At 41.0% G+C, this 12,814-nt stretch overlaps 1 protein-coding gene across 1 annotated transcript; it reads left to right on the forward strand.

Moving 5' to 3' along the window:
- The first annotated feature begins 61 nt into the window (after positions 1-61).
- LOC116063115 (NLR family CARD domain-containing protein 3-like) lies at positions 62-12,320 on the forward strand. Its single transcript, XM_031317977.2, has 12 exons — positions 62-84; positions 873-898; positions 3,396-3,515; positions 4,347-4,457; positions 5,385-5,489; positions 6,522-6,600; positions 6,752-6,968; positions 8,302-10,108; positions 10,209-10,382; positions 10,559-10,732; positions 11,409-11,455; positions 11,636-12,320. Exons 2-12 carry the CDS (start codon positions 891-893, stop codon positions 12,172-12,174), a joined length of 3,381 nt encoding a protein of 1,126 aa, XP_031173837.1. The 5' UTR covers positions 62-84; positions 873-890; the 3' UTR covers positions 12,175-12,320.
- Positions 12,321-12,814: the final 494 nt, after the last annotated feature.

Here is a 12,814-nt window from a genome sequence, read left to right on the forward strand (position 1 = left end):
GAATACAGTATACCCTTTATTCAGAACAACAATTTCAGTAGAGAAACTTTGCTGCTGCCTCAGACACTCATGGACACAACTTAAGTAAGTGTAACTCTTCATTTATTTATTTTTTAGATTAGATTAGATTCAACTTTGTTGTCATTGTGCAGAGTACAAAGACAGCGAAATGCAGTTTACTTCCAACCAGAAGTGCAAAAAAAAGCAGAAAAGTGCAATATGATATTCAAGTATAGACAGGTGGTGCATAGGCAGGACAAGACATATTATAGTTATAAGAGCAGAATAAATATGTCTATGTAATATGAACAATGTATGAACAGCATGTACAGATATGTGCAATGTAGTAGCAGTGACATTATAATAATAGTACGAATAATATACATATAGATATATGCAGTGTATTAACAGAATATATAATAAGAAAAACAGAATAAATATGGATATACTGAATGAACCATATAGACAGATATGTACAGTATGTACAGCTATGTGCAGTGTGGTAACATTATAAGAATAGTAGTGTATGTGCAGGATGAATAGTATGAAGAGCAGTAGAATATGGCTATGTATAGGTGTGATTACAGTATGTGCATTTGTAAATAAATAAATAGAACAGTATGGGTGGGGTAGGTTAGTGCAAATTGTCCGGGTGGGGAGACTTAGTAGGTTTTTTTAGTTTTTTAGTAGGTATTTTATTTTGTCCTTCCAGAAATAGTCTATTTTGGTGTATTGCTGACAGCAATTTTCATTTCATCATTGATTTGTCAGATCTCTCTTAGATAAATGTTTGTATGCCCCAATATTTTATACATTCTTTTAAATTCTAAAAGATTTGCTGCTAAGGATTGATCTCTCTGTCTTCCCCACAGCAGCAGGCTCATTTCAACATGGAAAGGTACTGTGGTCAACATTTTTACACTAGTAACGATACTGCCTTTGTCTTTAACTGAGCCATTCTTATTAACTGTAATAAGACAAAATAGGTAAAAGAACGAATGCGTTGTTAGTGCTGTTAACATTACAAACATAAACATGCTTATTTCTTCTGATATATATGAAATATATCTGATGCTATGCAACAGAAAAGTTGTTCTTTAGATAAGTCAGTTAATAGATAAATAAGAAAAACAACCTGATATGTGATTCCTGGACTTTGGTCTCTGATACGCTCCGTGGGTTTGGACTTTGATGCTAAAGCAATTTTTTATAGTTGACAGTTTATCATTATATGGTTTGATTGTTATAGTCAAGACCTCTATCAAAGTTGTTTTGACAAGTCAGTAATGTGTAACTTGCACTTGCACTGTGTTGAAGTTCACCTTTTTAGTTTGTATATGCAGACGTGATATGGTTGATAGCTAGCTTGGAGGATGGATTACTAAACGGGCCTACTGGGCAGCAGATATCCAAAGAGGCACACACAATTGATTACAGAGATGCAAAATGGCCACAAAGAGAAGCTAAAGATAGACACAAAACTAGGGATAGACGGATTCTCGGCCCTGGGCGGTGTTTTTGGCAGTTTGCAGATTATCTGTGTTTTATTTGCCTGATAACTGATAAAGTTAATGAATTAAAAGAGTGTTCTACTTTGGCTCGGCTACAGCTCTGTGTCTGTCCCTCTGCTTCGGTTTCACTCAGCACTGAGTCTGACTTAATGTCCCGCCCACAACACTATCTGACTATCTTTTACTGTGCGTTATGTTAGAAGATTCTAATGTATTAAATACTTGCTTAAAGCATATAAACAAAGTTTTGTCTTGGAGTTTTTAATCTTAATTTTGATTTAAAGATTAAAATTTTCACTGTAAATACGTATCGGTTCCAAATATTGGCTGTCGGTTTCAATATACTAATAATAATAGTAATAATCGGTATCAGCCTTGAAAAACCAGTAGCCTATCGGTTGATACCTACACAAACCCATCAAAAACATACATATAACGCCTACAAAACGACCCCAAATAACTAAAAAACAACCACAAAGACACGCAAAACAACTAAAGATAGGTGCTAAAGAATCACAGAGATGCAAACTGACTACAAAGAGATGCAAGACAACCACAAAATGACCAAAAATAGATGCAAAACAACTACAAGGGGGTGCAAAATGACTAAGTAGACTCCTTGAGTTTGGGTGTAGACAGGGTGGGAGGACCTCTTACATGTCTGTGCCCAGGGTCCCATTGTCTCATAATCCATCCACGATAGCTACAGAGCGCACATTCGGAAACATTCGGAAACATTCGGAAACATACCAACTGTGGATGAGGATTCAACACCACTGAGCTCGTGAATAGTTACTGAGACACTTGACTACTGTCGATGTTTGTAGCTGATTTAAAAACAGAATATTGTGTCCAGGTGCTGTATGTTCTTGATTGGCTGCAGTCCGTATATTATTGTGTCCCCTGGCTTAACAGTGACCTGTGAGATTGGTCACTTTCACAAAGATAGACCAGGCTTAGATGCAACTCCTAGTCAGACTTCACCTAAATCCATCTATTGCATAACTCAGTCTAGTTCTTGACTATCTTAAGTAGAACTAATTTGCAATGAATTCTGGGTAAATTAGGACTTTTGTCAAACTAAAGAAGATGGCTGACTGAGCAGTCACGTTATCACCTTGATCCAACAGCCTTCTGGAAAAATTCAACAATTATAAGGATATTTTACTGTGATAATTCAGCGAAGAATGTAACAATACAAAAAACTTCCAGTAGTATAAAATGTCAGATCAGTGAAGTGCTGAAGCAGAGCTATACTGCCTAACTTTTTAGGCTTAGGAAAAGTCAGTCTATATTTTTGAGTAACTGTCTGACTGGAATTAGACAAATCTAACAGCAAAATTAAGACTGGCCTAAAACTACAGACATAAATATCTTGTCTGGGCTCTACCACTGAGGACACTGAAATCATCTCTTCTGTATTTATTTCTGGGAATTTGTGGGTTTTTAGCAAGGAAGGAGAAAACATTCTACATGCTAACACAAAACCTTACACAATGTGCGTATTTTATAGACTGATTCAGTATTTTCAGACAAAACATAGATTTTATTTCTAGGCTAACAAATAAAAGATTCAGTAGTTCTCCACTGCAATTGTATGTAAGGTGATGTGAAGCAGTAAAAACAGCTAAATGAAATATAGGCCTACAGAAAATATAACGGTTGATTGAGGATTTGACATTTAATGTGGAAGAAGTATACAAAGAAAATGTGGGGGGGGGGCTTCAAGGGGCTTGGTGCCCTTACAAAATTTATGTTGTCTAAGAAGCAGCACTGTAACATCTGAGTGGTAGAGTCATCTTCTGTCATTTATTACTACTAAAAGCAAAAATGTACAACTAATGACTATGTCTCACTGTGGGGTTTTTCCTCTCTGTCAATCAGCACCCAGCAGGAGAGCCCAGAGAACCCCCCTGCACCATGCAGTGACGTGTCGATGCAGAGTGACCGTTCAATAGGCGGCCTGATTGATTTTAAAAAGCAGCACCCTTCCTCGGAAAACACGTAAGACTTGTACTATTGAGTTATTATGAGCATTTCAGCGTGATAGAATATGTATCAATCTTTTCGTGGAATGTAGAAGAACTATTGTGATGGGACTGAGAACAGAGTGTGTGGTGATTGCAGGCTGTTAACTACATATACATGTAGTTATGTATTCATAATTGTTAACTGCCCAATAGAATCACAGTTTTTCGTTGTCTCAGTATACCTGCTACTCTGTGCAAAGGTAATAAAGTTGCATCTAAGGGTGAAGGTAAAAATGTATGACTGATAATAAAATAATAAAATACTGAAGGGCGTGTTGTTATGTGAGAAATAAAATGTTCTGATTGTCTATTTCTCTCCCTGGTGCTCCTCCCCTCTGCCAATCAGCATCCAGGATGAGAGACCAGACTCGGCCAGCTGTGTGTCCATGGGTGACCGTTCACTGGGTGGCCTGATTGATTTTAAAAAGCAGCACCCTTCCTCGGAAAAAATGTAAGACTTGTACTATTGACTTATTACGAGCACTTCAGTGTGATAGAATATTTATCAACTTTCTCATGGAATGTAATAGAAAAAGATATTGTGATGGGACTGAGTAAAAATGTGTGGTGATGGTGATTGCAGGCTGTTAACTACATATACATGTATTCACAATTGTTAACCGCCCAATAGAATCACAGTTTTTCACTGCTGGAGCAATTTATGATTTAAGTTTATTTGCTTTGTTTAGCATTTTTTTTTAAAGTTTCAGCCCAGTTGGCCCAAAGTCAAAAATACTGAAGAGTTTGTTGTTCACTGACTCTCAGTCAGACCGCCATTTCTCACCTCTTCCTCTCTGTCAATCAGCACCCAGCAGGAGAGCCCAGACTCCCCTGTACCATGCAGCTCCATGCAGAGTGACCATTCAATAGGAGGCCTGATTGATTTTAAAGGCAGACATGATTCTCTGAAGAAGAGGTTAGTTTTATAAGCATCAAAGTGTTACTGATTTTCGTGTCCAAAACAATGAATGAACATACCAGTTTGTAAATGTTTCTGCTCTTTGGATGCATAATGTATTGTATAATGAAGCTTTGCTTGTAGGACTTGCAAGACACAGATGTATTTTTAAAAAGGGTAACGGTCCAAATTAAGGCAGCCGACACCGAGAGCCTGACTTTTAAGGTCCTAGAATGGGCCAAGCTTCAAAAGCACTGGATCCTACATTTCCCATAATACAATTCAACAGCATCTATTAGGCGCTCCATGCTTGATAAATACCCACTTCTTTGAACTCATTGCCATGAGTTTGTAATGCAGGCTTTTTGTTACACTTTGCATACAAAGTTTAGGATCTGATGACATCATAAGGGATATTTTCTCAGATTAGACTCCAGAGTCTGAGGATGAATTGTCTTGTGATTTGGGGCTATATAAATACATTTGACTTCACTTTGTTGTACAACTGTTTACACACATTGAGTCTTACGACTCACGACAACTGATCTTTCTGTGTAAAATCAGTTGCGGGCTCTTCGTCCAGTATGTATTGGATCATGTGGAGCTCAGATTTATTGTTTTATGGAACTTTGTGGTAGTCAGTTTATTGCTACTGTTTATTCCCCATTCTATTTATACTATATTTACTCTTTACATTGCTCTGCACTTTACTGCTTTTTGCACTTGTGCTAGACTGCATTCCGTTGTCTCAGTATACCTGCTACTCTGTGCAAAGACAATAAAGTTGCATCTAAACCTATCTAGTCCTTTATCACCATCACCAGGGGGATGAAGGTAAAAATGTATGACTGATAATAAAATACTGAAGGGCGTGTTGTTATGTGAGAAATAAAATGTTCTGATTGTCTATTTCTCCCCCTGGTGTTCCTCCCCTCTGCCAATCAGCATCCAGGATGAGAGACCAGACTCGGCCAGCTGTGTGTCCATGGGTGACCGTTCACTGGGCGGCCTAATTGATTTTAAAGATCAACAACATGCATTTGAAAATGTGTAAGCATGAATTAATTATTATTATTATTATTATTATTATTATTATTATGAACTATTGATAATCCAGTAAAGCAGGGGTCTTAAATGTTTTTTTAAGCCAAGGACCCTTAACTGAGAGAGAGACAGAGCAAGGACCCCCTACTGCATATATTGTATAAAATGAAGTTGCATATTAAACTGGACCTACAATAACGCGTAGGGCGGCCTTAAGCCTTTACACATACCAATTGTTGCATAGAATACTAAGCTATTAAAATAATATTTGTTGGCATGATATATGAATCATGTTTTAATGTTAAACACACACGTGGCACAGTGAATCCTTAGGATGAACTGTATCTGTGGATGGCTATCTTAGTGACCACCTTACCTATAGGCAAGTAAGCAGTGGGGATTTATATTTGCTAATATGTTGGATTTCAATTTTTTGAAAAGAAAAAAAAAAAAAAAATCATAAAATTTGGAGCCCCCCCCCTGCATTGACTCTGAGGACCCCCTGTTGAAGATCCCTGCAGTTAAGGATTGTGGTGCAGTGTCAACATTTTAGCATAACATGTACTTCTATGACACTTGGGCAGTATACATGTACAAAATTCAATGCTATGAAACTTTGGGCATTTGGTGTTGCAGTTAGAAAGAGTATATTACGGCACCCCTAAGGGACACTTTTTCCTAGTGAGCACAAGATACTTTTCTCGTAACCACCAATCATCTTTACGTTTGTTGATGACGCTATCAGGTACATTTCGTTCCGTTTTCGGGAAGATGAATACCTCCTCCTCGGCAGCCATTCTGACTAGTACTCAGAGAAAAGTATCTTGGCGCACGAGAAAAAAAAAGAAAATCCCCAATGTCCCTTAAGGGGCTTTGTAGTATATAATGTTATTTTGTATTTAGTGCAAAACTGTATTTAATGAAATTTTGTGTAAATTATGTCTCAAAACATTTATTGGGTGTGTTGCATTGTAACATATCTATCTATCTATCTATCTATCTATCTATCTATCTATCTATCTATCTATCTGTTTTCAGAGTCCACCAGGGGGGCTCGGAGGCTACCAGTAGTGAGCCTGCCCAGAAGCATCAAACAGATCTGGAGGACATATTTATGGTTTGTATATGTTACTAAAATAAGTAATAATATGAAATACAATATCAGTCATCCTCATCAACTCCATGCTACACTTTCTGAAAGGAGATTCATAGCAAGTGGTTGTGATGCTGTGTTTCACAAGTTTATCTTCCGTGTGATTATGTTGCAGCTGCTTGAAGAGACCATGATCAGGTTTGTGAAGGAGGAGCTGAAAATCTTTCAAAGAGTTCTCTGTCCAGATTCAGAAGGTGAGAAGAAAAAGGAAGACATGGTGGACAGTGAGGAGGAAGAGCAGAGGAAGAGAAGCAGAGAGGCCCTTCTGAAGATCACACTGCACTTCCTGAAGAGAATGAAGCAGGAGGAGCTGGCCGACTCTCTGCAGAGCAGTAAGAGGTTTACTATGATGTAAAGAGGAAATGGTTGTAAATAGGCTGTATTCTGGCTCATAAAGTATGCTAACTATCCTTAAAATGGCAATGTCAACATGCTGATGTTTACTCTCATGGAGATGAAGAGGGAAACTCAGGGGATTGCTAAAGTCGTCAGGCTTCATCCTCTGGGGACCAAGAATGTCTGCACAAAACTCCATGGCAACCGATCCAGTAATTGTTGAGATATTTCAGTCCAACCAATCAACCAACCGACTAGTCTATATCCACGACCTTCCACTTCCGGGATTGCTCAATTGGGATTGAGTTTTCTGTTGCACGACTAAAGCAACTTTTGAACGTACACATTTTCCACCAAAACAAGGTCCTTCCAGAGGCTATTTTGCAGCGGCACCAGGGATTCATGTGGCGCCTAGCGCCGCCCAAGACGATTGTGATTGGTTTAAAGAAATGCCAATAAACCAGAGCACGTTCTTCTCCCATCCCGGAATGCTGTGTGGACTAGCCGGACCCTCCTCTGCAGTGCGAGGAAGGTCTAGCAATGCGAGACTACCAACTGACTAACATCGTCATCCATAGAGCCACGCCACTAAAAAAATTCACAATTTTAGAATGATAGGCTTTTTTAATATACTTAACTTGCGTACGTAAGTTACGCAACATACTTATTTTAATCCAAACCACAATCTTTTCCTAAACCTAACCCAGTAGTAGACACCAAGGGGTCCTAAACAAGCGTCTGTATGTGACGAGTTGGGAGAATGGGTTGCCCTAGCAACTGAGCAAGGATAAAAAAACAGGTTATCACGCCAATTTGCTCTCAGTACACTGCACCCATCACCGCTACCATTCCGTAAAGGTTGAGTTCTTTAACTAATAGACGATGAATGGCTTAACTTTACTGGGAGGAATTCACCATGTCTAACTCACAAAGGACCAATTGAGTAATTCAACTAGCTCTCCCTATAGCCAGTTAGCGTCAGTGCACACTATAGTTGATTAACTGTCTAGTTCCAGGCATTCGGCAATTCATCAGGCACATCCAGTACTACTTTCAGAGAAGAACAGTGGTTAGTTTGCTCAAAACACCTTTAAAGTAGAGCAGTGCATACATGTATTAGTACACTTTTGCTCAATATCAGAACTCAAGAAAAGTCTTGGCCGATTAATCTTATGGAACTACCCTACCAATGATGATTGTTAATAAGTGTGACTGTAGGGATATCGAGATATTAAAGTGGAAAAAGTAAACATTCATCATCAATGTAGAGATTGATGTGCTTTACTTTCACATTTACTCATTGATTTTATTTTACGTTTGTTCTTTCAGAAGCCGTTGGTCCTATATGCCAGCAAATAATCAAAAGAAACCTAAAAGGGAAGTTCCAGCGGTTTTTTGAGGGAATTGCTAAAGCAGGAAACCCGACACTGCTGAATGACATGTACACAGAGCTCTTCATCGCAGAGGGAGGGAGTGGAGAGGTCAATGACGAACATGAGATCACACAGATCGAAACAACATCCAGGAAACCATCAAGACCAGAAACTATGATCAAATGTGAAGACATCTTCCAACAATTGCCTGGCAGAGATCATCAACCAATCAGAACAGTGCTGACAAAGGGAGTGGCTGGCATAGGGAAAACAGTCCTCACACATAAGTTCACTCTGGACTGGGCCGAAGACAAAGCCAACCACAACATCCAGTTCACATTTCCATTCACCTTCAGAGAGCTCAATGTGCTGAAAGAGAAAAAGTTCAGCTTGGTGGAACTTGTTCATCACTTCTTTACCGAGACCAAAGAAGCAAGAATCTGCAACTTTGACAAGTTCCAGGTTGTGTTCATCTTTGACGGTCTGGACGAGTGCCGACTTCCTCTGGACTTCCACAACAATGAGATCCTGACTGATGCTACAGAGTCCGCCTCAGTGGATGTGCTGCTGACAAACCTCATCACGGGGAAACTACTTCCAACCGCTCGCCTCTGGATAACCACACGACCTGCAGCAGCCAATCAGATCCCTCCTGAGTGCGTTGACATGGTGACCGAGGTCCGAGGGTTCACCGACCCACAGAAGGAAGAGTACTTCAGGAAGAGATTGAGAGAGGAGGAGCAGGCCGGCAGAATCATCTCCCACATCAAGACATCACGAAGTCTCCACATCATGTGCCACATCCCAGTCTTCTGCTGGATTACCGCTTCAGTTCTGGAAGATATAATGGGATCACAAACAACAGACAAGCTGCCAAAGACCCTGACTGAGATGTACATCCGCTTCCTGGTGGTTCAGTCCAAAGTAGGGAATGTCAAGTATCGTGGAGGAGCTGAGACGGATCCACTCTGGAACACCGAGACCAGCAAGATCATCATGTCTCTGGGGAAACTGGCTTTTGAGCAGCTGCAGAAAGGTAATCTGATCTTCTATGAATCCGACTTGAGAGAGTGTGACATCGATATCACAGCAGCCTCAATCTACTCAGGGGTGTTCACACAGATCTTTAAAGAGGAGTGTGGGCTGTACCAAGAAAAGGTCTTCTGCTTCGTCCATCTGAGCTTTCAGGAGTTTCTAGCTGCTCTGTATGTCTACGTGCAGTTCATCAACACCGGTGTCAACCTACTGTCAGAGCCACAGTCCAGATCTAGTTGGTGGTCTAAGCTATTTACATTGACATCAACTAAAAAAACAATCTTCCAGAGTGCTGTGGACAAGGCCCTACAGAGTCCAAATGGACACTTGGATTTGTTCCTCCGCTTCCTCCTGGGTCTTTCACTGGAGACCAATTACACTCTTCTACGAGGTCTGTTGGAACAACCAGGATGTGGCGCATATACCAATCACGAGACGCAGTACATCAAGGAAAAGATCCGGGAGACTCCATCTCCAGAGAGGTGCATCAACCTGTTCCACTGTCTGAACGAGCTCAATGATCATTCTCTAGTGGAGGAGATCCAACAGTCCCTGAGTTCAGGAAGTCTCTCCACAGACAAACTGTCTCCAGCTCAGTGGTCAGCTCTGGCTTTCTTCTTACTGTCATCAGAAAAAGACCTGGATGTGTTTGACTTGAGGAAATATTCTGCTTCAGAGGAGGCTCTTCTGAGGCTGCTGCCAGTGGTCAAAGCCTCCAACAAAGCTCTGTAGGTGCACTGCTATCCAAATAAAAGACATATTAAACCATACATTAGTTTTACAGAAAATAAACCAAAAGATAAATTGTTTGTCTGCATGCTTTTTCAGACTGAATGGCTGTAACTTGTCAGAGAGAAGCTGTGAAGCTCTGGCATCAGTTCTCAGCACCAAAAACTCCAGTCTGAGAGAGCTGGACCTGAGTAACAACGACCTGCAGGATTCAGGAGTGAAGCTGCTTTCTGCTGGACTTGCAAGTCCACACTGTAGACTGGAAACTCTGAGGTCAGTATCCTTTAATCTAGGAAAAGAAAATGTTTGCAATACTACATAGCCTGTGCCAAAAAGTCTACAATTCTAACTGGTCAATATGTCATGCCTGACACTGACTTGCATTTAGAGCTAGGATTTAGAAACACATAATCTGTTGCTATTTGCTTGCTTTCCATGTGTGTTGGTAGACTGTCAGGCTGTCTGGTATCAGAGGAAGGCTGTGCTGCCCAGGCCTCAGCTCTGAGCTGTAACCCCTCCCATCTGAGAGAGCTGGACCTGAGCTACAACCATCCAGGAGATGCAGGCGTGAAGCTGCTCTCCGCCGCCCTAGAGGACCCACGCTCGCAACTGACTATTCTCAGGTATGGAGAGACTTACTGCCAGACAGAGGTAATTTCCATACATTCCTCCATTTTCTATTTGCCTATCATGGCCACAATCACTGTGGCAATAGGCCTTTTCTCTGGCGACTTCCTCATGCTTCTTTTGGGGGGATCCACAAGAACTCCCAGGCCAGGAGGTAGTGATCTTTCCAGGCTGTTAAAGGCCACTCTAAGGTCTCCCTTCAGTCAGTTCTACCTAGAAAGAGGCATCCATTCTAGGCACACAAACCACCAAAATGTCTCATTTAAATGTAAAAAAAGGAGTAGTGAGACCATGCAAGGAATAATGATCAATGTTGCTGGTATCTGTGACCTCATTCTTTTGGTCAAAGCTAGTTAGTAGAGGTTAGTCTCAGACTGACAACCTGCAGCTGTATTACATAAATGTATTAACTTGCAGATCCTATCTTGTTTGTTTGGTTACTGTTTGGTAACCATGGTAATTAGGACCTGGACCTGATTTAGGGAAAAAGCCATTACAAATAAACATTTCCTAAGTCAATGTTCCGAAACTACTGGCTCCAGGAATGTGTCCCAGTATACCTGCTCCCAGGTTCTCACATGCTCCTTTACTTGGATCTGTCTGTGGTTATACGTACGCATATATTATTATAAATGAGAATATGTTAATTTGACTTGTATTTCCCATCCCCAGTGTGGAACATGGTGGAGCGAAGAGGTTAAAGTCAGGTCTGAGGAAGTGTAAGTGTGCACTTATCTACTTTGACTCATAATGACAAAGCACCATTCCAATTGTTGGTGTAATGATGCGGACATCTGATATAATTGAATGTAGAGGCGTTTGTCAAACTGTATATACATGAATCAAACCAAATTTAACAGGTGTAAAATTATGTTGTGTTGTCTTATTCTCCCCGTCAGATGCCGGTGAACTCCGGCTGGACCCGAACACAGCGAACAGGAAGCTGTTGTTGTCTGAGGACAACAGAAAGGTGACAGAGGTGAAAGAGGAGCAGCCTTACCCTGAACATCCAGCGCGATTTCACCACTGGAAGCAGGTTCTGTGTAGAAACGGTTTGACTGGGCGCTCTTACTGGGAGGCGGACTGGAAAGGATGGGTTAATATTGGAGTGGCATACAAAGGAATCAAAAGGAAAGGGCAGGATGACGACTGCTGGATTGGACAGAATGACAAGTCCTGGAGTCTGTTACGCTGTGATAATAATTACTCCGCCTGTCACAAAAATAGGAGAGCAGTCATACCCATCCACCCCTCGTTTGACACGGGCAGAGTAGCAGTGTATGTGGACTGGCCTGCTGGCGTTCTGTCCTTCTATAGAGTCTCCGCTGACACACTGATCCACCTCTACACCTTCAACACCACATTCACTGAACCGCTCTTCCCTGCATTTGGGATGGAGTTAAAGCCTGGATCATCAGTTTATCTGTGTCAGTTATAGCACGAGGTCGAGTCACCTCTTGTCTGGAGAAACACAGTTTAACAGAGACAATTGCTGAACATACTGTAAAGTGTAATGAATGACGTACAGTAGACACATCATTTAGTTGAAATATTTTTTTGCAATCCATTTCTTTTTGTCTTTTTGGAAATAGGGGGGGGGGGGGGGTAGCGTCCCACACATTTTGAAATTTACCATTGTACCACAAGAACACAGTGATTGGCCAGGTGTGCCAAGGTGTGACAGTAAGCAGAGTTAGAACTTCTCCCTCGCAAACTCTTTTTTTAAATTCATTACACGCCTACTTTTGTCACTTTTTGTTCGTACACACAATTTTACCCCCAAGAATGCCTTCATGGACAGAACGAGTGGACGTGGGACGACACGTCGTACAACGTAGTTCTTTTTGAGCATACCACTACTCCACCCATTCTTACTGCGGCTGAAGACCCAACCTACACTCATTCACTTAATGTGTCTTGGGGCGAATTGGATAGTTTAGTTATTCTTCTTGTGGTGTTTGTGGGAGTTACCACAGCTTCAGGTGCATTACCACCTCCTTCTGGACTGGAGGAGGGCCCACCCCGATTTGCATGTAGCCCTGGAAAACTAAGACAGCTTGTAATCAGGCCAACAGGGA

This window comes from Sander lucioperca, chromosome 2, assembly GCF_008315115.2.
Source record: "Sander lucioperca isolate FBNREF2018 chromosome 2, SLUC_FBN_1.2, whole genome shotgun sequence".
Classification (NCBI taxonomy): Eukaryota; Metazoa; Chordata; class Actinopteri; order Perciformes; family Percidae; genus Sander; species Sander lucioperca.

What these genes read in the sequence shown, in the direction of transcription:
- LOC116063115 (XM_031317977.2), top strand. An exon ending in CATGATTCTCTGAAGAAGAG is followed by an intron (nt 4,458 to 5,384) that starts GTTAGTTTTATA and finishes TCTGCCAATCAG; the next exon opens with CATCCAGGATGAGAGACCAG. An exon ending in TGTAGACTGGAAACTCTGAG is followed by an intron (nt 10,383 to 10,558) that starts GTCAGTATCCTT and finishes GTGTGTTGGTAG; the next exon opens with ACTGTCAGGCTGTCTGGTAT.